The sequence below is a fragment of the Scyliorhinus torazame genome, chromosome 14 (assembly GCF_047496885.1).
Source record: "Scyliorhinus torazame isolate Kashiwa2021f chromosome 14, sScyTor2.1, whole genome shotgun sequence".
Lineage (NCBI taxonomy): Eukaryota > Metazoa > Chordata > Chondrichthyes > Carcharhiniformes > Scyliorhinidae > Scyliorhinus > Scyliorhinus torazame.
Window position 1 is genome coordinate 216,912,363 of NC_092720.1, and position 27,162 is coordinate 216,939,524.

A 27,162-nucleotide genomic window follows, 5' to 3' on the forward strand; every position below is an offset into this window, starting at 1 on the left:
TGAACATCTTGTTCCTGACATTTATCTTATTTATGGGAACTTGCCGCACTTAAATTGGTTGCCGTGTTTCCCACAGTGGACTGATTGTTGATGGAGGTCGGAAGAGCTTCTGTGACTGGAAAGTGCATTACCACTTTCTAAAGTTGTGAACATTTCTGTAGCAATGTGAGCTTTTCCTGGTGATAACAGAAAGTACTCGAGGGGCTGAATGGCCTCCTGTTTCTGTGCTCCTGGACCATCAGTGGCCTTGCCAATCGCTGTCTGGACCCTCAACTCTAAAACTCTCTCTTTCATACAATCATAGAATTTACAGTGCAGAAGGAGGCCATTCAGCCCATCGAGTCTGCACCGGCCCTTGGAAAGAGCACCCTACCCAAGCCCACACCTCCACACTATCCCCGTAACCCAGTAGCCCCACCCAACCTTTTTGAACACTAAGGGCAATTTGGCGCGGCCAACCCATCTAACCTGCACATTCTTTGGACTGTGGGAGGAAACCGGAGCACCCGGAGGAAACCCACGCAGACACTGGGAGAACGTGCAGACTCCGCACAGACAGTGACCCAGCGGGGAATCGAACCTGGGACTCTGCAGCTGTGAAGCAACTGTGCTAACCACTGTGCTATCTCTCCACCCATCCCACCTCTTTCTCGAACACTACGTCATTGACCAAGTTTTTGATCGCCTCATGTCTCCTTATCTGGCTCGATGTCGTGTTATAAAGCTCCTGTGTGTTTCGGTTTTGAAATGGAATTGTTACTAACTGTTATACCTGGCTTGCCGTAGCCATATGAACTCTGCCATGAGGTAGTGTCTGGGGTAGCCATGTTACATTCTGTTCAAGAAAGTCATTGGAAAGACTGTAATCTTTGAGCTCGAAACACAGTGAAATGCCATGGGCTGGTTTTATTCCGGTATACAGTACCTGATTGCAGGTGGTACAGGGAAGGTTAGTCAGATTGGTCCCTGGGATGAGGGGCTTGTCCCACAATGATAAGTTGGGCCTACAATGGTAGGCTGGGCTTTCAATGAGAGGCTCAGCCTTCAATGAGAGGTGTGTTATGCTGCTTCGTGTAGCATAAGCTGCTTGCTTGACGTATGCTTTGACAAAGGAAGCTCCAGACTATGAAATGAGTTCAACGTGTTTGTTGAACTGTTAACACAGTTCTTTAATGAGTTCAACTCTCTGCTAATCTAACTGTAGTAACTCAGTCTATCTTTACCAGCCTGCTCTAAGCCACGTGCTGGGTGTGATGCTGTTGATCAACCCTGATGTACTCTCTAGATGTCGGTCTGTGGAAAGAGACAGAGCATGTGTGCCCTGTCCTTTTATATGGGTTGTGAAGTGCCCTCTTGTGGTAATGCCACCTCTGGATGTCTTGATTACTCATTGATTGTGTCCTATTCTGAGTGTTCATTAGCTGCATGTTTGCATATCATGAAATCTCCGGTGCTCCCTCTAGTGTTTACTTAGTTGTAGTGTATTTACATTAACCCCTTGTGTACATACGGTGATGCACATCACCACAAGAGGCTGGGCCTACAATGAGAGACGGCCTACAACGATATGCTGGGCCTACAATGCAAGACTGGGCCTATAATGATAGCCTGGTCGCTCATTGTAGGCCCGACCTCTCCTTGTAGGCCTACCGGCTGGGTCTACGAGAGGCTGGTGTAATATCCCACAGGGGACATACGAGATGGGAATTATTATCTTCCCCATGGTCCACACAGAGTACGAGCTCCCCGCTGAGGAGCCGGTGAACTCCATTTGAAGAAAAGAAACGTGAACAAAGGAAATACACAGGAGCGACTCTTACACACTGGCAGCCAGCTCAAGGCCCGAGGGACAGGAGGCTTGATGTGAGGTAGGGGTGGGGGAGAGGGGGTGGGGGGTGGGGGTAGTGTTGGGGTAAATAAATTCTTCTATTGAATCTTGTAATTTCTCTTTTTTTTCAAAAATTCCCACATCACATCTTCCCACCTTTTCTTGTAGTGCCCCCCCCCCCCCCCCCCCCGCCCCGCTATTGTACCACGGTCGCACCCTGAGATCTGAATGGGCATTGGAAAGCCTATTCCTGGTGATCTTGTCCTCGCCCAACACCAGCGCTGATCCAGTTTATGTTGTGCCTGTGACATAAAAGAATGCAGGGAGAAGGAGCAGTCAGCGACCATACGGCCTGTTGGACTGGGCAGAAGTGTTTAGACCTGGGAAATGAAAGGAACTCTCTCTCCGCTGCTGGCTGAAGTGAACGAACAGCTCTATTGTTCTGAAAGCGGTGAGCGCCAGGCACATCCTTTGCTCCAAACCTGCAACGGGCGGCACGGCAGCACAGTGGTTAGCACTGTTGCTTTACAGCGCCAGGGTCCCAGGTTCAATCCCCGGCTTGGGTCACTGTCTGTGCGGAGTCTGCGCGTTCTCTCTGTGTCTCCGTGGGTTTCCTCCGGGTGCTCCGGATTCCTCCCACAAATCCCGAAAAGATGTGCTGTTAGGCGAATTGGACATTCTGAATTCTCCCTCCGTGAACCTGAACAGGTGCCGGAATGTGGCGACTAGGGACTTTTCACAGTAAGTTCACTGCAGTGTAAGCCTACTTGTGACCATAAAGATTATTATTATTATGATGCTGAGTCTGCAGAGAAAGTAGACAACGGGGGTTTGGGACAGGGGTGGTACATAGTTACATTTTCTGTCCGTTTCATTATAATATTGCTCATAGTAAAAGATTACAGGTGTTTCAAGTTCTAAACCTGGTGACGGTAGCTTATTGGGCTCGACCAAGGACCTCGGGTATTTTAACTAAAGTCTAATTTTACTTGTGTTGCAACTCCGGGTCAAGTGGATCTGGAATTGATTGCGCGCTAGCCCAGGGGGTCCTGACAAGGATCTGCCTCCCTCTCTTTGAAGGGCTGTAATTAAGAGATCGAAGCCTGAGACAGGAGAGCACATTGTGTTTTGCCAATGGCCCCAGGCGGATCAATAAAACACGCACAAGCACACAGCTGCAGAACTGAAGGATGCCTCAGTCGGTGGCCAGCGTTCAGTCAGCGGCTCAGCAGCTCCGATATCTGCAGTCTGAGCTCGATCGTAAACAACCGCAGCAAGGAGCAGAGAGGCAAGGCATGAGAGTGAATGGTCGGCAGACTCAGCCGACAGCTCCCGCTCCTCTCCCCAGCCGAAGCAAATTGGCCGCCGCTGTTCCTCCTGCCTTCATTAGCTCCCCACAAGCTGCGGGTTACCCCCAGGCCAATGATGTCCCTCACCGTCTCATCGCTTGGGTTTCCAGTAAGTGCCTTTGGTTTCTGCAGCTCATTTTTTTCCTCCCGATGTTTTATTAGGCACTCCTGTTGCTCGGGCAGAGTGGGAGGGGAGGTGGTGGTGTTTCCTTGCGCCTGCTGGTCTTGAGGTGGGTGGGAGGTATCACGGGTTCGAACTGGCAGTTTTAATAGGCGGCTAAGTGTTAGGCCTGAGAAGTAAAAGAAAAGTCGCTATAGTCCCAGATGACCACAGGCTGCTTTACCCTTTGAGGGGGAGGGCTGACTGGTGGTGATTTAACCTGAGGGTCACCACACCTCAGGCGAGGGGTGAGGTTGAGAAGGCGGGACCTTCATGAATAACCTCAGCCGGTAGTGGAATTGAACCCACGCTGTTGGCCTTGATCACGAACCAGCTGCCCCGCCAACTGGGGCCAGCGCAGTGGATAGCACTGTTGCTTCACAGCTTCAGGGTCCCAGGTTCGATTCCTGGCTTGGGTCACTGTCTGCGGAGTCTGCACGTTCTCCCCGTGTTTCCGTGGGTTTCCTCCGGGTGCTCCGGTTTCCTCCCACAAGTCCCGAAAGACCTGCTGTTAGGTGGATTGGACACTCTGAATTCTCCCTCTGTGTACCCGGACAGGCGCCGGAATGTGGCGATGAGGGGATTTTCACAGTAACTTCATTGCAGTGTTAATGTAAGCCTACTTGTGACAATAAAGATTATTATTATTATAACTGAGCTCACCAGCCCCCAACAGTGGTGCCCAAGGTGGGGCTTGAACCCACGACCATGAGATTAAGAGCCTCATGCTTCTGCTGACTGAGCTAGCCAGGCAAATTAGACCTGTAGGGGAGGATGGAACTGCATGGAACTGTCACATGTCCACTGTTCATTTTAGAAGATAAAGGTACAGTGATTTCAGCCTGCATTTATGCGCCGCTTTCAACATAAGAGTACTTCGCAGGAGTGATCGGCCAGCAACAGCGGACCCACACAAAGATATTTGTGAGGAGAGTTGGCCAGGGTAAGTTTTACAGAACATCTTAAAGTGGGAGAGAAAGGTAGAGAGGCTTAGCAAGGGAGGCCGCTGAAGACTGATGTGTTGGGTGTTCTGGATCACATACAGGTCACCAACACTTGAAGTAGTGCAACACTATTTTATTACAAGGTTAACTATTTAAACATACTTGAATTGTGGGTAAATCCGATACCAGCTTTAACTAAAGACCTTTGCCTTGTCCTAACCAGTTGATGCACTCAGCACATGGTGAATGTCTGTGTTGCAGGCTGGGAGCTCTGTGCTCCTAGCTAGCTGCTACTCGAATGAGCGGGAACTCTGATGCCCCCTGTCTTTATAGTGCGTGTACTCTCACTGGTGATTGGCTGCGGTGTTGTGTATGTTGATTGGTCCCACTGTGTGTCCATCAGTGTGTGTCTGCACCATGATATACTGGTGTATATTATGACATCCCCTTTTATATACAAAAATGTGCCTGTGTGACAATATAGTGTGTGGTGAATGTTCCTGACTACGTGTGTGCAAAATATTTACAGGACGATGTACATGAAAACTAAGCTATTAACATGGGAAGGTGCCTGGTGCAGAAAAACAGTGTGTCACACAAATAACGAGATGAACACTATATACAAACCACTTGAACGATTAAACGGAAGAACAGAACAGACCAGAGAGTCCCTTCGTGCACAAAGTTCACAAATTAAGTCTCTGAGGTGGGCGACGAATTCTGGTTGACCGTCAGGGTGGCACACCACTCATCGTCTGGATCGATGCTGTATACCGACAGCGGCTGGTGTCTTTGCTTCGGGGACAGCCTGTTTTTCGTTACGACACCGACTCGAAAAGGTGCCTTCGAGTCCTCGGTGTCACTACTGTGTGGGAGGTCGGAATCGGACTCATTGACCGTGGGTTGAATTGCCCGAACATTCCTGCGAGGCTGGCTGAAGCGATATGAGTTGGAAGGCTGAGCTGCTCGACAGCAGGCAGCATAGTGGCCAAGTCTTCCACATCGTACGCATTGTCGGGATTTTGAGGGGCATTAAATGGGCGGAGCCACAGTTACCCCACGTCGTGACATCACGTTCGCTGCACCACTGCGCATGCGTGGTGCGGTCATGCATGGTGCGCGCCTGCGCATTACGTTCCTCCACATCGACATCCCCTCGTTTGGTGTGTACAAGCGCGGGAGTCCGCGAAAAGCGCGCGAAATGGCCGCCCTCATCCAGGCTGAGGCCCTGGAGGTGCTCAATCACTTGGACCCGTCCCGCCTCGTGGGGACCTTGTCGCGCCGTTACAGCCGCTTGTATATGGGAATACCGACTCGTGGCATTTTCATGTAGAACACAGGTCTCGATGGCGGCCGCAAGGGTGAGTTGCTTTACTTTGAGGAGCTGCTGACGTAGGGGGTCCGACTGAACACCGAAAATGATCTGGTCGCGTATCATGGAGTCGGAGGTGGGCCCGTAGCTGCAGGATTGCGCAAGGATGCAGAGGTGCGTTAGAAAGGATTGGAAAGGTTCGTCCTTACCCTGCAAACGCTGCTGCAACACGTAGCGTTCAAAACTTTCATTCACCTCCACGCTGCAGTGTGTCAAATTTGAGGAGAACCGTCTTAAACTTTGTCTTGTATTCGTCATCTGCAAAGGTGAGAGAGTTGGAGATGTGGATGGCATGGTCCCCGGCCGTGGAGAGGAGACGAACAATCTTCCTGGTGTCCGAGGCACCCTCCTTGTCCGTGGCTTTGAGGAAGAGCTGGAAGCGCTGTTTGAAAATCTTCCAGTTGGCCCCGAGGTTGCCGGCGATGCGGAGCGGCGGCGACGGGCTGATGTTGTCCAGGTTGCAGGATGACGGAATGCTGGAAGGCAGATCACTTGCAGGTAGGTCTAAGAAGTGCTAGTATGCAACCACTCCTGGTACCATGATGTGTTGGGTGTTCTGGATCACATACAGGTCACCAACACTTGAAGTAGTGCAACACTATTTTATTATAAGGTTAACTATTTAAACATACTTGAACTGTGGGTAAATACGATACCAGCTTTAACTAAAGACCTTTGCCTTGTCCTAACCAGTAGATGCACTCAGCACATGGTGAATGTCTGTGTTACAGGCTGTGAGCTCTGTGCTCCTAGCTAGCTGCTACTCGAATGAGCGGGAACTCTGATGCCCCCTGTCTTTATAGTGCGTGTGCTCTCACTGGTGATTGGCTGCGGTGTTGTGTATGTTGATTGGTCCCACTGTGTGTCCATCATTGAGTGTCTGCACCATGATATACTGGTGTATATTATGACAAAGACAAGGCCACCAACGCTGGACAAATATCGTGTAGATAGGCAACATTTCAGGGTTTGGAGGAGCGCAGGTATCTGCGAGGGTTGTCGGGCTGGAGGAGTGTACGGAGATGGGGTAGGATGAAAACCTTGTCCGTGTCAGCCCAAGCTTCTAGCGGCCATTGACTTTGGAAAAGTGCACCAGGAGCCTGTACCCTCAGGGAATGGCCTCTAGTTGGCGATGTCCTTCTCGGGATTCGGAACTGCAGGCTGTAGATGGTTGGGCATCAGTTTGCCCCTGTTCCAAGTAGGTTTCCTCTTTGGATTGGAGTCATTGATGGTTTATCCCAGCAGCTGATGCTCAATAACAACAGCTGCTGTTTATTTAGCACCTTGAAAGTTTTTCCTGGGTAAGGGGCATATCCTGTGCAGTAACCAGGTGGTCCATACTCTTTGCAGTTTAGAAGAATGAGAGGGGATCTCATTGACACATGAGGAGACCGGATGGATAAGTGAAGAATGTTTCCGTCTGTGGAACTCGGGGACACAGTTTAAGAAGGAGGTCCCGGGTTTACGCTCGGGGTGTGGAGATGTTCTTCCTCTCACAGGGTCACCAGCATGTGGAATTCCACACGCGCACACACGCACTCACTCATACACACGCACTCACTCATACACACACAAACTCACACACACACAAACTCACACAATCTTACACACACACTCACTAACAGACACTCACACATACACACACACACTCACACTCATACATGCATCCACACACACTCACACTCAAACTCACACACTCACTCAAAAAAATACACAAACTCACACTCACTGGTGCACACATTTACACACAAACTCACGTGTGCGCAAACTTACACACTCAATCTCACACACTCACCTCCACACAAACTCAAACACGCTCACTGACTCACACTCACACACACACTCACTCTCACACAAAAACACACACACACAGAAACAGGCACACTCACATTCTCAGACAAACACACACACTCAGACACACAAACTCACACTCACTCACTCGCATACAGCACTCACACACACACTCACTCAAATCAAATTAAATCAAATAAACACTCGCATTCACACACACACACACACACACAAACTCACACACTCACTCACAAACACTCGCACACACTTGCACACACTCGCACAAACGCACACACTCACACAGACACAAATTCACACCCACTCACACATCCACTCACTCACACCCACTCACACTCACATACACTTACACACCTACTCGCACTCAACACACACACACATATTCACACACACACAAATTCACACACACACACACACACACACACTCTCACAAACACACTCAGAAACATTCACATTCACACACACTCTCACAAACACACACACCCATTCAGAAACACACACATTCACACACACACTCCCACTGACTCACACACACTCTCGCTCATACGCACACACAGACATGTACACACACACAGTTATACTCACACACACATTGAAACACTCGCACAAACACATACTTACTCACACACACCCTCACGCAAACACACTCACACACACAATCACACACACATACTCACACTCACACCCTCGCACATACACACACGTACACATGCACACACACTCATGGAGTCACACACACACTCAGTCACACTCACATACTCATCCTCACACACTCAAACACACACTCACACAAAGACACATTCACTCACACATACACAAACTCACACACTCAGTCATACACACTCACACACTCACACTCACACACATGCACATACACACACACACTCATAGATAGAGGCACACTTACACACACATTCAAATTCTTGCACAAACACACTCACTCCACAATCACACTCTCACGCACATACTCACCCTCACACAACACACACACACACACAAACACTCACTCACACACACACACACATTCACAAACACACATTCACACACAAACTCACACAAACACACACTCACACACATTCTCACACAGACACTCACAGTCATACAAACTCTCACAGTCATACAAACTCACACACAAACACACATTCACACCCATACCCACACTCTCCAACAAACACACACACTCATTCACACACACCCCTGACACACACGCAAACTAACGCACTCACACACACTCACATATACTCATACACACTCACACACACTCAGTCAAATACACTCTCAACACACACACAGTCATACACACACAAACACATTCACACATTCAGACAGTCACACTCAAACACACACACTCACAGTCTCACACAAATACTCTCACCCACTCATACAAACAATCAAACACTCACACACACACTCATACACATTCACACACACATACCCACACTCCCAAACAAACACACACATTCACCCACACACACCCCTGACACACACACACACACAAACTATTGCACTCACACACACACTTACATATACTCATATACACTCGCACACACAGAGTCATAAAGACTCTCACACACACTCTCACACATACTCAGCCATACACACACACAAACACATTCACACACGCTCACACATTCACACTCACACTCAACATACACACACTGTCTCACACAAACACACTCACCCACTCATACATTCAAACACATTCACATTGTCACACACACACTCAAACACACACATGCACTCTGACATACACGCACATGCACATAGACATTCTCACATTCACGCATGTACACTCACAGACACACATATATACACAAACATTCACACTCATCTCCACTCACACGCACATTCACACACACATACACACATGTTCACACTCACACACTCATTCAGACATACTCGTACCATTACACAAACTCACTCACACACACGCACACACACATTGACACTCACATATACTCACACATGTACACACACACTCACACAAACTCACACACACACTGATACAGTCACTCACACATACATACACTCACGCAAACACATGCACACTCACACATACTTACACTCACACACAACACAGTCACACTCACATACATATACAAACACACACTTACACTTTTGTGAGGGCCACGAAGAATCCAGCATGAGTTTTAAGGATACAAAGTAATAACATTTACTTACAATAACATATATACATAACAGTAGCAGTAACCTCCCTTGCTACATACTCCTTCCTGCCGGTTCCTGAACTGGCCAGCTTTATTTATACTAGGAGTTTACTAATGGTTTCTCCACCCCCCCATTGGGGAAGCTCATACTCCCACAGGATTGTGGGATTGTCATTAGTTCCCAGCCAATGGTAAGTAGGCAGGTTATAACATACACACACTCACAAACTCACACACACACACGAGCACACCCAAACACTCACACTCACTCATACTCAGACACACGCATACATCCACAAACACACTCATACACACACACTCATACACCTGAACACACACACTAGTGGACCAAAGCACTCACACTCACACATGCACACACTCACACACATATTCACTCACACACCCACACACACTCACACATATTACACACTCCTACAAACACACACACAAACACTCACACACGGACACTTATTCCCTCACACATACACACACATACATTGTCTCACACACGCAAGCACACACTTTCTCAAACACACGCTCACACACACATAAAAACATACGCACAACTAAACACAATCACAAATACACACTCTTGCACACTCAAATACATACACTCTTTCTCTCACGCACACATAAACACACACAAACACACACACCAACATGCAGAGAATAGGAGGAATCTTTATGTTGTGTTCATAACATCACACTCACCGACACACTCAGCTTGACATCAAGGCAGCATTTGACCGAGTGTGGCATCAAGGAGCCCGAGCTAAACCGGAGTGCATGGAATCAGGGGGAATTAGAGTCATACCCGGCACAAAGGGGGGTGGTTGTGGTGGTTGGAGGTCAATCATCTCAGCTCCAGAACATCACTGCAGGAGTTCCTCAGGGCCGTGTCCCAGGCCCAACCATCTTCAGCTGCTTCATCAGTGAGCTCCCTTCCATCATAAGGTCAGTTGTGGGGCTGTACGGTGATGACTGCACAATGTTCAGCCGCATTCGCGACTCCTCCGATAATGAAGCAGCCCGTGTACAAATGCAGCAAGACCTGGACAATATCCAGGCTGGGCTGACAAGTGTCAGTGTCAGGCAATGACCATCTCCTACAAGAGAGGATCTAACCATCGCCCCTTGACATTCAATGGCATCACCAGCACTGAATCCAATTGCCCATTCGCGTCCAGCAGGTTAGGTGGAGTTACGGGCATCGGGAAGGACATGGGCCAAGGTACAGTGCTCTTGCAGAGGGTCGGTGCAGACCAGATGGGCCGAATGGCCTCCTTCTGCACGGTATGGGAATCTATGAGGAGTCAGCATCCACGGGAGGACACGGATGAAGGAGATTTAAGGAGGACCTGCTCGGGGTGGCATGGTGTCATAGTGGTTAGCACTACTGCCTCACAATGCCAGGGACTTGGTTAGGTGGATTGGCCGTGATAGATTGCCCCTTAGCGTCCGAAGATTTGCAGGTTAGATGGGATCACGGGGAAAGGGAATGGGCCTAGATACTGTGCTCTTTCAGAGGGTTGGTGCAGACTTGATTGGCCGAGTGGCCTCCTTCTGCACTGTAGCGATTCTATGGTGGGCGGGCGTACGTTGCACAAGGTGTACAGGCTGGAGTGCTGGAGGGAATGTTGGATGTTACTGATCGCAATGAATTTCCAGCTGAAGTAAACAAAGGAGCAATGCTCATTAAAAGCCTGTGTGATTGATGGAGCTATCCCTGTGTGCAGCTCAGAGACTCTATGCTGTCATTTCTAGACCTCATTAAAGTCAACCTCTCTCAGAGACAGTGGGGGTAGCAGACGCTCATTAGCAGAGAGCAGTCGACTCAGCATTGTTGCTGTTCCTTTTCCCGCTTCCTTACTGAAATCGGAAAGAAGTTCATTCCTGATGTCAAATTACTGCCCTGGCTCTTCAAACCGGGAACCATAGACTTCAACTTTCTTCCGAACTTCCAGCGTTGCCTCCGTGACGCCCTGCGCAGTCCCCCCGCCCCCCCCCCCACCCCTTTTCTCGCGGCACCTTCCTTTTACCTTCTCTCTACCCAGTGTCCAAGGCCCATCGACTCCCACGATATCCACCGCTCTCAACGTCGCTTCCTCTACACCGGGGAGAATAAACATGGATTGGGCGACTGATTGGTGGGGTGTCTCCGTTCTGTCTGCAAGCCTGACCCTGAGCTCCCTGTGGTCTCTCATTTTAATTCCGCGCCTTGTTCCTTATTCCTTTACTTGCCCCATCTCCATTCCTTTCACCCTGGAGGACTAACTCTTCTGTCATTCTCCCGCTCCTGTCTTCCACCCGACCACAGACCTTTCTATTGTCCTTGTCCCTTCCAGCCCTTGATCAAAACCTATTACATCTCCGAGTCTGCACGCTCTCCCCTTGTCTGCGTGGGTTTCTTCCGGGTGCTCCGGTTTCCTCCCACAGTCCAAAGATGTGCAGGTTAGGTGGATTGGCCATGATAAATTGCCCCTTAGTGTCCAAAATTGCCCTTAGTGTTGGGTGGGGGTGACTGGGTTATGGGGATAGGGTGGAGGTATGGGCTTGGGTAGGGTGCTCTTTCCAAGTGCCGGTGCAGACTCGATGGGCCGAATGGCCTCCATCTGCACTGTAAATTCTATGATTCTACATTATGTTATTATTATGTGTAGCTATACATATATATAGTACACAGGATCTCAAGTGAATACCCAGTTAAAGCCCACCTCCGGCTACAGTTAAATTTCCAATTCTTACACAATTGACAGTCACGATTGTGATACAGGAAACACAGGAGTCCATTTACTCTCAGCAAGTTCCCACTGGCAGCGATGGCCAAATCATCTGGGTTTTTAAAATTATTGATCATTAAAGCATAAATGTTAATCCAGGGGACTGGGCACAGTCAGCAGCCTTACAACACCAGGTTCAGGTCCGACAGGTTTATTTAGAAGCACTAGCTTTCAGAGCGCAGCATCTTCCTCGGGTGAGATGAAGGAGCTGCGCTCCGAAAGCTCGTGATTGGAAACAAACCTGGTGTCAGACCTCTTACAGAGCCCACCCCAGTCCAATGCCGGCATCTCCACCAGGGGACTAGGGACAGCTAGTGCTGACGGGTTCTTTAACCTGAGAGAGACCTGGGCCAGATCTGAGGCAGATCAGAACCTGCCATCTTTAAAAAGTTATTATTTTTATTCGTTTATGGGATTTGAGCCTCGCTGGCTAGACCAGCATTTATTGCCCATCCCTAATTGCCCCTTGACAAGGTGGTGCTGAGCTGCCTTCTTGAGGTGTAGGTACACCCACCGTGCTGTTAGGGAGGGAACTCCAGGATTTGGAGCCGGCGACACTGAAGGAACGGCCGATATATTTCCCAGTCAGGATGGGGAGTGACTTGGAGGGGAACCTCCAGGTGGGGGCGATCCCAGGTATCTGCTGCTCTTGTCCTTCTAGATGGTGGTGGCCGTCGGTCTGGAAGGTGCTGCCTGAGGAACCTCGGTGAGTTCCCGCAGTGAATCTTGTCGATGGTGCACACGGCTGACACTGTCCATCGGAGGGGGGGGAGTGAATGTTGGTGTAAGAGGTACAATCAAGCGGGGCTGCTTTGTCCTGGATGGTGTTGAGCTTCTTCAGTGTTGGAGCTGAGCTCATCCAGGCAAGGGGGAGAGTTTTCCATCTCACTCCTGACTTGTGCCTTGTAGATGGTTGACAGGCTTTGGAGGTCAGGAGGTGAGTTACTCGCCACAAGATTCCTGCTCTTTGACCTGCCCTGGTAGCCACAGTATTAAAATGGGTAGTCCAGTTCAGCTTCTGACCAATGGTAACCCCCAGGATGTTGATTGTGGGGATTCAGCGATGGTAATGCCATTGAATGTCAAGGGACGTTGGTTAGATCCTCTCTTGTCGGAGATGGTCATTGCCTGACACTGACACTTGTCAGCCCAGCCTGGATATTGTCCAGGTCTTGCTGCATTTGGACACGGGCTGCTTCATTATCTGAGGAGTCGCGAATGGTGCTGAACATTGTGCAGTCATTCGCAAACATCCCCACTTATAACCTTGTGATGGAAGGCAGGTCATTGATGAAGCAGCTGGAGACGGTTGGGCCTGGGACACGACCCTGAGGAACTCTTGCAGTGATGTTCTGGAGCTGAGAAGATTGACCTCCAACCACCACAACCATCTTCCTTTGTGCCGGGTATGACTCCCATCAGCGGAGAGTTTCCCCCTTGAGTGCGTGTGCGTGTGTCGTTGGAATTAACTCAAGGCTGGGTAGTGTGGGGCGTGGGAGTCGCCCGAGGGGCCACCCTTTCATGCCCAGCTGTTTGCTCGGCTTTTCCGAGGAACAGTTAAGAGTCGATCAGATTGCTGTGGGCCTGGAGTCGCATGTCGTCCGGACCAGGTCAGGATTTCCTTCACCAAAGAAGCAGATGGGTGTTACAAGAATCGATGAGAGTTATCGTGGTCACCATTCGAGAGACCAGCTTTATATTCCAGATTTATTCATTGAATTGAAATTATTACTAAGTTCCGCCAGCTACCATGGAGTGGGATTTGAACCCATGTGGTGGTCCCCGGAAAATTAGCCTCAACAGTAGATTACTAATGCTGGTTAGTAACCTGTGCACTGTCTAGAATACTGTGTTCAACTCCACGCACTGTGCCTCAGGAAGACTATACCACCATCAAACAGATCCAACACAGCTTCATCAGACTAATACCAGGCTGGAGCATAGGAACATAGACAATAGGAGGAGGCCGTTCGGCCCTCCTAGTCTGTTCTGCCATTCATTATGGTTGTGGCTGATCATCCAACTCAGTAACCTGTTCTAACCCCCCCCCCCCCCCCCCCCCGCCCCCCCCAAAATCCTTTAATTCCTTTAGCTCCAAGAGCTATATCAAACTCTTTCTTGAAAACAAACTGTCCAGTCTCTGACCTCGTTCGTGGATGAATTGTCCAGTCCTGTTGAAAGTGAATGGAGTTTTGGCCAAATTCCCCATTCGCATTCTTTTTTTTCAAATTCATTTCCACCATGTGTCTGGGGCTCACTGACTAGACCAGCATTTATTGTCCATCCCTAATTGCCCCTTGACAAGGTGGTGCTGAGCTGCCGTCTTGAAGCCGCTGCAGTTCCCTGGGGTGTAGGTACACCCACCGTGCTGTTAGGGAGGGAGCTCCAGGATTTGGAGCCGGCGACACTGAAGGAACGGCCGATATATTTCCCAGTCGGGATGGGGAGTGACTTGGAGGGGAACCTCCAGGTGGGGGGTGATCCCAGGTATCTGTTGCTCTTGTCCTTCTAGATGGTGGTGGCCGTGGGTTTGGAAGGTGCTGCATGAGGAACCTCGGTGAGTTCCTGCAGTGAATCTTGTCGATGGTGCACACGGCTGACACTGTCCATCGGAGGGGGAGGGAGTGAATGTTGGTATAAGAGGTACAATCAAGCGGGGCTGCTTTGGCCTGGGTGGTGTTTAGGCTCTTCAGTGTTGTTGGAGTACGATTCCCAGCCTCTGACCTGCTCCGGTAGCCACAGTATTAATGTGGCTGGGTCCAGTTCAGTTTCTGATCAATGGTAACCCCCAGGATGTTGATTGTGGGGGATGGTAATGCCACTGAATGTCAAGGGGCGATAGTTAGATTCTCTCTCGGAGGAGATGGTCATTGACTGGCATTTGTGTGGCGTGAATGTAACTTGTCACTTGTCAGCCCAAGCCTGGATATTGTCCAGGTCTTGCTACATTTGGACATGGGCAGGGCAGCATGGTAGCACAGTGGTTAGCACAATTGCTCCAGGGTCCCAGGTTCGATTCCCCGCTGGGTCACTGTCTGTGCAGAGACTGTACGTTCTCCCCGTGTCTGCGTGGGTTTCCTCCGGGTGCTCCGGTTTCCTCCCACGGTCCAAAGATGTGGATTGGCCTTGATAAATTGCCCTTCGTGTCTGGGGGGGGGTGGGGTTTGTGGGGTTACTGGGTTGTGGGGATCGGGTGGCGGCGTGGGCTTTGGTGGGGTGCTCTTTCCAGAGGCCGGTGGGGACTCGATGGGCTGGGTGGCCTCCTTCTGCACTGTAAATTCTATGACTGCTTCATTATCGGAGGAGTCGCGAATGGTGCTGAACATTGTGCAGTCATCACCGTACAGCCCCACTTCTGACCTTATGGTGGAAGGCAGGTCATTGATGAAGCAGCTGGAGACGGTTGGGCCTGGGACACGACCCTGAGGAACTCCTGCAGTGATGTTCTGGAGCTGAGATGATTGACCTCCAACCACCACAACCATCTTCCTTTGTGCCGGGTATGACTCCAAAGAGTGTAGAGTTTCCCCCCTGATTCCCATTGACTCCAGTATACCTCGGGCTCCTTGATGCCACTCGGTCAAATGCTGCCTTGATGTCAAGGGCAGTCACTCCCACCTCACCTCTGGCATTCAGCTCTTTTGTCCATGTTTGAACCAAGGCTGTAATGAGGTCAGGAGCTGAGTGACCCTGGGCGTAACCCAAACTGAGCGTCCGTGAGCAGGTTGTTGCTGAGTAAGTGCCGTTTGATAGCACTGTTGATGACTCCTTCCATCACTTTGCTGATGATGGAGAGTAGACTGATAGGGCGGTAATTGGCTGGGTTGGATTTGTCCTGTTTCCTGTGTACAGATACACCTGGGCAATTTTCCACATTGCCGGGTAGATGCCAGTGTTGTATCTGTACTGGAACAGCTTGGCGAGGGGTGCAGCAAGTTCTGGAGCACAAGTCTTCGGTACTATTGTTGGAATATTGTCAGATTATTTCCGGAATAATGTGCACACAGACATGGCATTGCTATCGATGGGGCAGTCCTGCATGGTCTTGCAAGTCCTTCACCATGTATGTGGAAATCTTGCTCAGAACGACTTGCAGCGACTCACCCAACCATTTGGCCAATTCTTGTTGTGTAGAACCAGTCGTGGATAAGTCGAGGAGCAAGCGACTCGGAGGATCCCGCCCCGGTTTTGCAAAAAGTGATCTTGGTACCTCAAGGGTCTTTGCTTCATTCCCCAATGGGCGAGCTTACTATATCGTCAAACAACACACTCCCTTCAAACTAACTGTTCAGTGCAAACTTTAAACAAGTCATTTTATCTTTTGTTCATTTATTATCGAGTTATTGTTTTATAAAGCCTTCTCGGTCAATTCAAACCTTCATGAGTGTGGTTCCCTTGCCAACAACATGTTCTTGACAGACTGTTCAATCTCTCCAAAAGACTCTGAGGCTATATTTATATATTTACATACATTGCGTATTACATTTTAATTACATTATAAGATGTAGCAGCAGAATTAGGCCATTCGGCCCATCGAGTCTGCTTGGCCAGTCAATCACTGCTCTGATGTGATAATTCTCAATTCCCCTTTTCTGCCATATCTCCAAAACCCTTGATTTCATTACTGACTAAAAATCTGTATCTCAACCTTGAACATACTCAACGACCCAGCCTCTACAGCTCTCTGCGGTAAAGAAAACCTCAGATTCACTCCCCTCTGAGAGAAGAAACTCCTCCTCACCTCTGTCTGAAATGGATTATGATTATGCCCTCTGGTCCTAGACTGTCCCACCAGAGGAAACATCCTCTCAGCACCGACCTTGCCAAGATTCTCAATGGGGTCGACTCTCGTTCTTCTCAGTGTCAATGAGTACAATTCTCTCATGGGATATTGGTGTCACTGAGCCACTGGAAAGCGAAGATCATATTGAGCATTTTCAGAAGGCAACCAATTTCCTCCTTCAGGTTATATAGACTGCCTTTGCTCACAGGGTCGAATAGCTTGGTGAGGTCACTAAAGACAAACGTGGTCTGCTTTCAAAGCTGTCCAAAGATACGCAGGTTACGTGGATTGGCCATGTTAAAATTGCCCCTTAGTGTCCAAAGATGTGCAGGTTAGGTGAATTGGCCATTGTAAAGTTGCCCCTTAGTAACCAGGGGTATGTAGGTTAGGTGAGGGATACGGGATTGCAGGGATTACAGGAATTGGGCGGGGTAATGGGCCTGGGTAAAGTGCTCTTTCAGAGGGTCGATGCAGACTCGATGGGCTGAATGGCCTTCTGTCCTGCCAGGATTCCATGAATTGTGCACATTGGGAGCTCTGTAAGAAGTTGGAAGTTCAGCTCCCTCCAGACCTCTGTTACTCGACTTTGAGCTGTTACTTCATCATTACATCAATATCATGTGCTTCTGACGTTAACGCTTTACTCCACGTTTCCCCCCCCCCCCCCCACCCAAGTCCGTTATCCGGCAGTGTCGATTGTGGATCCTGCAGACCTGGGATCACACTGGGATTCAGGACAGATGCGTTCAGCCTGGACCTGCAGTCTGAGGAGGGCAACACGGGCAAATAATGTTCCCACAATGCTCCTTGGGGCAGTGCGTGATGGCGGAGCAGACCCGTGGGGGCTGAATGACCTCCTCTTGCTCCCCGATTGGATGTTCGGTGACAGCATTCGCCCTGGAGGGAATGTTGTGGTTCACTCATCCCTCCCACTGTTGTCCAACACTCAGCGATGACCTGTCCCAAGCTTGTTTTCAGTGAAGAAAGCAAAACGTTGCTGAGGCTGGCAGCTGAGATGGGAACTGAGGAAGCTGGGAAAACTCGGCAGTTCTGGCACCATCTATCAGGAGCGAACGCAGAGTGAACGCTTCGAGTCTTGGACCCTTCGTCAGAACTGTAGGGAGGGAGAATGTGAGAACTGCAGGAACGGCAACAGAAAGTAGCAACTTAAAGAGTTGGCCAGATGTGCGAGGGGGAGGGTGTGTTTCAGTGAAGCTGCAATGTTTGTTCATGGGCCTGTTGCCCTTTTGAGCCCTTCATACATGCCCCCGGCATTCTCTGCGTTTTGTATTCTGGGTAAAACTATAGCCACTGTGTGGTGGTATGTATTAGGGGTAATACGGTACACCACGTGTCGACAGGCTATTGGTGGAGGGATGCCGGGTCCTGATAGGATCTGCCGCCTACTGGACTCCACCCAGAAATGCCGGTATAAGAACCCAGTTTTTCCCTCCATTTCCCTCAGCAGCTGCATTCTGTAACCACGCTGCTGGGGATAAAGTTCTGCTTAATAAAGCCTTCAATTGACATTACCTCAACCTGCCTCGCGTCATATTGACGGTGCTACACACTGTAGCCAGACAGTCTGTTTGGGCTGGGACGTTTGGTGTATTCAGAGTTGTCTCGCTCGCATCACGCTGATAATTGATGAGAACTGACTGCTTGGCTTAAGCGACAAGTTCCACCACAGTGATGGGGCAGCACGGTAGCATTGTGGATAGCACAATTGCTTCACAGCTCCAGGGTCCCAGGTTCGATTCCGGCTCGGGTCACTGTCTGTGCGGAGTCTGCACATCCTCCCCGTGTGTGCGTGGGTTTCCTCCGGGTGCTCCGGTTTCCTCCCACAGTCCAAAGATGTGCAGGTTAGGTGGATTGGCCATGATAAATTGCCCTTAGTGTCCAAAATCGCCCTTCGTGTTGGGTGGGGTTGCTGGGTTATGGGGATGGGGATAGGGTGGAGGTGTTGACCTTGGGTAGGGTGCTCTTTCCAAGAGCTGGTGCGGACTCGATGGGCCGAATGGCCTCCTTCTGCACTGTAAATTCTATGATAATCTATGATGTTATCCTGAAACCAGTCCGCACTTTTCCGCCCTTGATCGCAGTCGCGGAGGGTGCGACTAGCGTGCCTCACAGGTCGATGTATCTTGTGCGTGGGCGAAGAGAGTTGGCACTGTTGCTCTTTTTAGCCTTAGTCTATTTGCTCTGATTATGTCACCTTTGCTCACGAGTCGCCAGGTATCTTTCTGATACCGCCACGTGGTTCAAGCTCAAGTTATGATTACTAAGTCAGCACACCGCTTAGTAAGATTGAAATCAACGGTCATTTATTATATACAACAAGTAATGCTTACACAATAATCCTACTATCGATATAGAAACCTATCACTACTGGCCAATACTTAACTTTAGGACGGGCCCACCAGGTCAGGGAAACGAATGGCTTATCGAATCGGATCTGGCCCGCGGGATTCAAAAGGCTGATACAGGTCGATGGCTAGGAGTCTTTATCGGGTAGCGATCGCTTGAGTCAAACTTACAGTTTCTGGTCGATGTTCTTGCGAAGGTCGCGAGCAGGAGGAGAAGGGAGAGAGAGAGAGATCTGAACTTGGCCCCTCACTTTATAGGGCCCAGGGGCTTCCCGCCTCTCGGGTCGGCCCTTGACCCTGAGTCCCAAGTGATTGGACCCAATCACTGGGTTCGATACGTCCAATAATGGGGCGATTCCTCGATCGGGGGTTGGTCGTTCACCTGTCTTTGTTTCGGCCACTGCAGGCTCCGACAGGTCTGGCCCGGCATTCAATTGCTAATATGTTGCAATTGTTCCCGGGGATAGCCGATTAAACTGCAGATGTCTGGGTTGATGTGCTGCTAATGGTCTTGAGTATCGATCTGGGCCGACTTCCCCAGAGCCGAATACGCTATTCTGTCTGCAGCTGTCCGTTTGTGTCCTGTTGGCTGCTGCTTTTCCCATCAGCCTTTTCGGTGAGCCATCTTAAATCGGGTTTTGGCCAAATTAATAGGGAATCAGCCATTTTAGGTGGCTACAGCACGGTAGTTTGTTTCACGTTATGCTTGTACGTCATATAAATATTACAAATATTTTCACCAGGACAACCTACTTAAATTCTCCTGCGTCCTCCTTAGCGCCGTAAAGTGTCAAAGAGGAAAAATGGGCACAAATCCCCTGATACCTCGGGATTTGTTTTTGTTCATCTCCTCAGCAGCCCCCCCCCCCCCCCCCCCCAAAGGATGTTGGCATCCTGCCTTTGATTAAGTGAACTGAACAGTTACTCATTTTAAAAAGGTCATTCTCGGGATGTCGTTGTGGCTGGCAAGGCCAGCGAACGTTGTCCTTTGTGAAGGTTGTTTCTGAATCTCTGTGCGCCCACTGGCATGAAAATTCCCACCCGAGGAAAACGGATCTTTAACCGGTATGTCAATTGGCCGTCCTGCCCAGGACGATTCCCGCGATGGTCAGACTGAAACATTTACCCACTCCTGCTGTGAGGAAGGCAGTTCCAGGATCTTGTTCTGCGATAGCAAAGAGGTGATGTCCCCCAGTGCTGAAGTTAGAATTGAAGGTTTAATTGTTTAACAGACCACGCTTCTGTTTGACAGATTTCACGGGCGGGTAACTCCGGAGGGAAGGAGTAGCGTGAACCACTCCGGCATCGGGCCGCCCCGAAGGCGTGGAATCCTCCGCACCTTCAGTGGCTAGGCCAGTGTCGGGAGTGGTTTGCGCCGCACCGACCGGCGCAGAAGGGTCTTGGCACCACCCCAACTGGCGCCGAAGGGCCTCCGCTGGCCGGTGCGAGTTGGCGCATGCGCGGGAGCACCAGCATGTGCTGGCATCATCCCAGCGCATGCGCAGGGGGGGTTCACCTCCGCGTACTGTTACAGCGACCGGCGCGGAGGAATAGAGTGCCCCCACGGCACAGGCCCGCCGACAGATCGGTGGGCCCTGATCGCAGGCCAGGCCACCGTCGGGGCACCTCTCGGGGCCAGATCCCCCCCCCCCCCCCCCGAGGACCCCGGAGGCCGCCCGCGGAACCAGGTCCCGCCGGTAAGTACCTGCCGTAATTTACACCGGCGGGATCCGTCGAATGCGGGCGGCCACTCGGCCCATTGCGGGCTGGAGAAAAACCGGGGGGGGGGGGGGGTCGCTGCTAACGGCCGCCGACCGGCGCGGCGCGATTCCCGCCCCCGCCCAATCCCCCGCGCCAGAGAATTCGGCAGCCGGCAGGGGCGGGATTCACGCCCCCCCCCCCCCCCCCCCGGCGATTCTCCGACCCGGCGTTGGGACAGAGAATCCTGCCCCACGTGTATATAACGGGGGTGCCAGTGGCACTGAGGTGGTGTTGGAGAAATGATTGTTGGGAAACAATAAATTTAATGTTGAAGAAGTCAAGGCTAGCTTTCTAGGTTTTATTGTTCCTACCATCAGAGCTTAATGACCCAGTGACAGTGAAGGAACCAGCAATAACGTTTCAGGGCTGGCGGGTGTGTGCTGGAAATTATTTTGCTTTTCCGTTTACCCCCTCATCCAGGCACATCTTTTCTTTGATTGTTCCATGCCTATCTTTCTTTTTGCCTGTCATTCCAATTAAGGGGCAATTTAGCGAGGCCAATCCACCTTCCTGCTCATCTTTGGGTTGTGGGGGCGAGACCCACGCAAACACAGGGAGAATGTGCAAACTCCACACGGACAGTGACCCAGAGCCGGGGTCGAACCTGTGACCTCAGTGCCGTAGGCAGGAGTGCTAACCACTGCGCCACCGTGCTGCCCCCTGCTGAGTATTTCCAACATTTTCTGTGTGTGTGTATGAGCGAGAGTGAGTTTGAGTGTGTGTTTGCTTGAGTGTGTGAGTGTGTGTGTGTGAGTGTGAGTGTGTGTGTGCGTGCGAGCGTTGATCAACTTGGAGTTGATGGCTAACTTTGGGCTGGCAAACTGACCCAATTCAGGAATTATTCTCCAGATCAATTAAATTGTAAATGTTTAATTTCCTCAAAAGCCAGAGATGCAAACAGTTGATTAATCCAATTACATTCTGTCAATAAACCACAGATTCCTGTTATACTGTGTTAATATTTGAGGAGCGATTGGATAATGATTGAAAAAAAAATATTGGGTCTGTGCCAGATCTCGTGACGGGTATGAACTGGCCTTTCTGCCCATCTAGTGCTGGGAGTTTGACGTTGTTTGACTCTGCGGGTAGCAACCTCACTGTTGACTCGGAATGTCACGGGTTTGGAATGCCACCCCAGACACTTTAGCATATATTCTGCATTGCCCCCCCTTATGCAGTATTGAGGGAGTGCTGCACTGTCAGAGGTGCCGCCTTTAACAGGAGGTGTTAAATGCAAATGGTATCTGCCCACTCAGGTAGGTGTAAGAGATCCTGCCAGCTTCTTTGGAGCAGGGCAGGAGGGGGAGGGGTTTGGGGAGGTGGGAAGTCAGGGCAGGGTGGGAGGCCGGTAAAGGGGGGTGAGGTGGTGGAGTGAGTCCTGTAATATCTATCTCTCAACGGAAAGCTGCAAAAACAGATGGCTTGGTCACGGTCACATTAAGTGGGAGCTTGCTATCCACAAATGGTTTAAAGTATCGCACTTAATAACTAGACTCTGTTTATTGTAGGGCACAGTTTAAAAAGAATGTTTCCTGTAGGATATATTAAAAAGGCTCTATATACTGTTGATATTTAAACAGTACCACAGAATAAGCAGTCTATTAAAAAGTGTTGTTCTGGAAATAATGTCTGGAGAAGCAGTGGCATAATATAAGCAGAGTGTATTAAAAAGTCTCCTACGGTAAACAGAGTCTACTTAAACAGTGCCATAATGTAAACAGTGTCCTACAGTAAACTGAGTCTATTTAAATAGTGTCCTACAATAAACAGAGTCTATTTAAATAGTGTCCTACAATAAACAAAGTCTATTTAAATAGTGCCCTACAGTAAATATTCTATTTCAAGTGTCCTACAGTAAACAGAGTCTATTTAAACAGTGTCCGACAATGAATACAGTCTATTTAAACAGTGCCCTACAGTAAACAGAGTCTATTTAAACAGTGCCCTACAGTAAACAGAGTCTATTTAAACAGTGTCCAACAATGAATAGTCTATTTAAACAGTGCCCTACAGTAAACAGAGTCTATTTAAACAGTGCCCTACAGTAAACAAAGTCTATTTAAACAGTGCCCTACAGTAAACAGAGTCTATTTAAACAGTGCCCTACAGTAAACAGTCTATTTAAACAGTGCCCTACAGTAAACAGAGTCTATTTAAACAGTGACCTACAGTAAACAAAGTCTATTTAAACAGTGCCCTACAGTAAACAGAGTCTATTTAAACAGTGTCCAACAATGAATAGAGTCTATTTAAACAGTGCCCTACAGTAAACAAAGTCTATTTAAACAGTGCCCTACAGTAAACAGAGTCTATTTAAACAGTGCCCTACAGTAAACAGAGTCTATTTAAACAGTGCCCTACAGTAAACAGAGTCTATTTAAACAGTGCCCTACAGTAAACAGAGTCTAAACAGTGCCCTAGAGTAAACAAAGTCTATTTAAACAGTGCCCTACAGTAAACAAAGTCTATTTAAACAGTGCCCTACAGTAAACAGAGTCTATTTAAACAGTGCCCTACAGTAAACAGAGTCTATTTAAACAGTGCCCTACAGTAAACAGAGTCTATTTAAACAGTGACCTACAGTAAACAAAGTCTATTTAAACAGTGCCCTACAGTAAACAGAGTCTATTTAAACAGTGCCCTACAGTAAACAGAGTCTATTTAAACAGTGCCCTACAGTAAACAAAGTCTATTTAAACAGTGCCCTACAGTAAACAAAGTCTATTTAAACAGTGCCCTACAGTAAACAGAGTCTATTTAAACAGTGCCCTACAGTAAACAGAGTCTATTTAAACAGTGCCCTACAGTAAACAGAGTCTATTTAAACAGTGCCCTACAGTAAACAAAGTCTATTTAAACAGTGCCCTACAGTAAACAAAGTCTATTTAAACAGTGCCCTACAGTAAACAGAGTCTATTTAAACAGTGCCCTACAGTAAACAGTCTATTTAAACAGTGCCCTACAGTAAACAGGGTCTATTTAAACAGTGCCCTACAGTAAACAAAGTCTATTTAAACAGTGCCCGACAGCAAACAACTTTGGGCTACCATCGGGTGTCTAAGTGCCGACGCCGGAGTGAAAACCGGAGTGTTTCACCCTGGCGTCGGAGGCCGCTCCCAGCCCCCTATTCTCCCGCCCCCATGGGGCTAGGAGCGGCACTGTGTCATTTACGCATGCTGTGCCTTGGCACCGCGTAAAAGCAGCGCCGCAAAAATGACGTGGCCGGCGCCGCGTAAATGACGTCACCCGCGCATGCGCAGGTTGACCGGTGCCAACACGCGGATGCGCGGTTGCCGTCCCCCCCCCCCCCCGGCAACCCCACTAGAAGATGTCGATGGATCTTGCGGGGCGGCAGAGGAAAGGAGGTCCTCCTTCAGAGAGGCCGGCCAGCCGATCGGTGGGCACGGATCGTGGGCCAGACCCCTTTTGAGCCCCCCCCCCAGTGCAGGAACCCCCCTCCCCACCCCCCCCACAGGCCGCCCCCCCAGCGTTCCCGCGCCAGTGCCGCTGGCAGCGACCAGGTGTGGACGGCGCCGGCGGGAAGCCGTCGTGTTGGGCAGGCCGCTCGGCCCATCCGGGCCGGAGAAGCGCCGCTCGCCCGTTACAAACGGCGAGTGGCTATTCTCCCAGCGGCCAGCCGTGATTCTCGCCGCGCCGGGTTTGGGGGGGGGGGGTGATTCGTGTGTGGGTGCCGGGGCGGCATGGCGGGACTCGCGTGGCGCCCCGGCGATTCTCCCACCCGGCGTGGGGGGGGGGGGGGAGAATTCCGCCCAAAGTATATTTAAACAGTGCCCTCTGGTAAACAAAGTGTATTTAAATAGTGCCCTACAGTTAACTGAGTCTATTTATACAGTGCCCTCCACTGAACAGAATCTGTTTAAACAATGGCCTATAGTAAACATAGTCTATTTAAACAGCCATGTAAACAGTGCCCCATAGTAAGCAGTGCCTATTTAAACACTGTCCACAGTAAACATAGTTTATTTAAACAGTCTATGTAAACAGTGCCCCAGAGTAAACAGTGTCTTTTTAAACAGTGACCAACAGAGTCTATTTAAATGAAGTCCCACACAAATTGCCTATTTAAACAATGTAAACAAGAGTCTATTTAAATAGTGCCCTGCGGTATACAGAGTCTAATTAAACAGTATCCCATGGTAAACAGAATCTATTTAAATAGTGTCCTACAGTAAACATTGTCTAACCAGTGTCCTAAAATAAACAGAGTCTAACTAAACAGTGCGCTACAGTACACAGAATCTATTTAAATAGTGCCCTGCAGTAGTCTATTTAAACAGTGTCCAACAATAGAGTCTGAATAAAGTAATCTACAGTAAACAGAGCCTATTTAAACAATGTCCTACAATAAACAGCCTATTCAAACAGTGCCTTCCCACAAACAGTCTATTTAAACAGTGTCCTCCAGTAATCAGACTATTTAAATAGTGGCCTACTAAACAGAATCTACTTAAACAGTGCCCTAGTGTAAACAGATCTATTTAAACAGTGCCCAACAATAAACAGAGTCTACTTAAATAGTGTCCCACAATAAACAGAGTCTATTTAAACACTGTCCAACAGTAAACATATTTTAACAGTCTATGTAAACAGTGCCCTGTAGTAAACAGCATCTATTTAAAGTGTCCAACAGAGTCTACTTAAATGAAGTCCTGCACAAAATAGTCTATTTAAACACTGTACAACAGTAAACAGAGTCTATTTAAACAGTGTCCTGCAATAAACAGAGTCTATTTAAACAGTGTCCAACAAGAAACAGAGTCTATTTAAACAATCTCCAACAGAGTCTATTTAAACAAAGTCGTACAGAAAATAATCTATTTAAACACTGTACAAAAGTAAACCGAGTCTATTTAAATAGTGCCCTGCAGTAAACAGTCTATTCAAACAGTGTCCTACAGTAAACAATGTATATTTAAACTGTGGCCGACAGTAAACATAGCCTATTTAAACAGTCTATTTAAAAAGTGCCATGTAGTAAACACAGCATATTTAAATAGTGTATGACAGAGTATATTTAACCGGTGTCCTACAGAAAATAGTCTAAACACTGTACAAAAATAAACAGTCTATTTAAACAGTCTATTTAAATAGTGTCCTACAGTAAACAGAGTCTATTTAAACAGTGTCCTCCAGTAAACAGAGTCTATTTCAATAGAGCCCGGCAATAAATAGTCTATTTAAATAGTGCCCTACAGTAAACAGAGTCTATTTAAACAGTGTCCTCCAGTAAACAGAGTCTATTTAAATAGAGCTCTGCAATAAACAGAGTCTATTTTAACAGTGCCCTACAGAAAACAGAGTCTATTTAAATAGTGCCCTGCATTAAACAAACCCTATTTAACAGTGCTCTATAATAAATAGTCTATTTAAATAGTGCTCTGCAGTAAACAGAGGCTATTTAAACAGTGCCCTACAGTAAACAGCCTCTATTTAAACCATGCTCTATAGTAAACAGTCTATTTAAAGAGTGACCTACAGTAAATAGTCTATTTAACCAGTAAAACCAGATTGAAGTCCAACGGGGTTGTTTTGAAGGAGCTAAGCTCCGAAAGTTAGTGATTCCAAACAATCCTGTTGGACTTTAATCTTGTGTTGTAAGACTACATATTGTGCCCACACCAGTCCAACGCCGGCATCTCCACATCATATTTAAACAGTGGCCTAGAATAAACAATCTATTTAAAGTGTCCTCCAGTAAACACCTATTTAAACAGTGCTCTGTAGTAAACAATCTATTTGAACAGTGACCTACAGGAAACAGAGTCTACGTAAACAGTGCCCTACTGTAAACAGAGTCTATTTAAACTGTACCCGACAGTAA

At 48.7% G+C, this 27,162-nt stretch overlaps 1 protein-coding gene and 1 non-coding gene across 3 annotated transcripts in view; one reads left to right on the forward strand and one right to left on the reverse strand.

The window, feature by feature from the left end:
* LOC140390498 (regulator of G-protein signaling 3-like) overlaps positions 1–27,162 on the forward strand; it is a 180,186-nt gene that overhangs the window by 76,268 nt on the left and 76,756 nt on the right. Inside the window, exon 1 of one of the 2 annotated variants that reach the window (XM_072475668.1) lies at positions 2,930–3,286. The exons of the other annotated variant lie outside the window; for it this stretch is intronic. Coding sequence (XP_072331769.1) covers positions 3,134–3,286 — 153 coding nt within the window. The 5' untranslated portion in view covers positions 2,930–3,133. Of the gene's footprint in view, positions 1–2,929; positions 3,287–27,162 lie in introns of those variants that run through there. 2 annotated transcript variants of the gene reach the window in all.
* On the reverse strand, positions 4,017–4,090 carry trnak-cuu (transfer RNA lysine (anticodon CUU)). Its single transcript has one exon. It is a non-coding gene; the product is annotated as a tRNA-Lys (tRNA).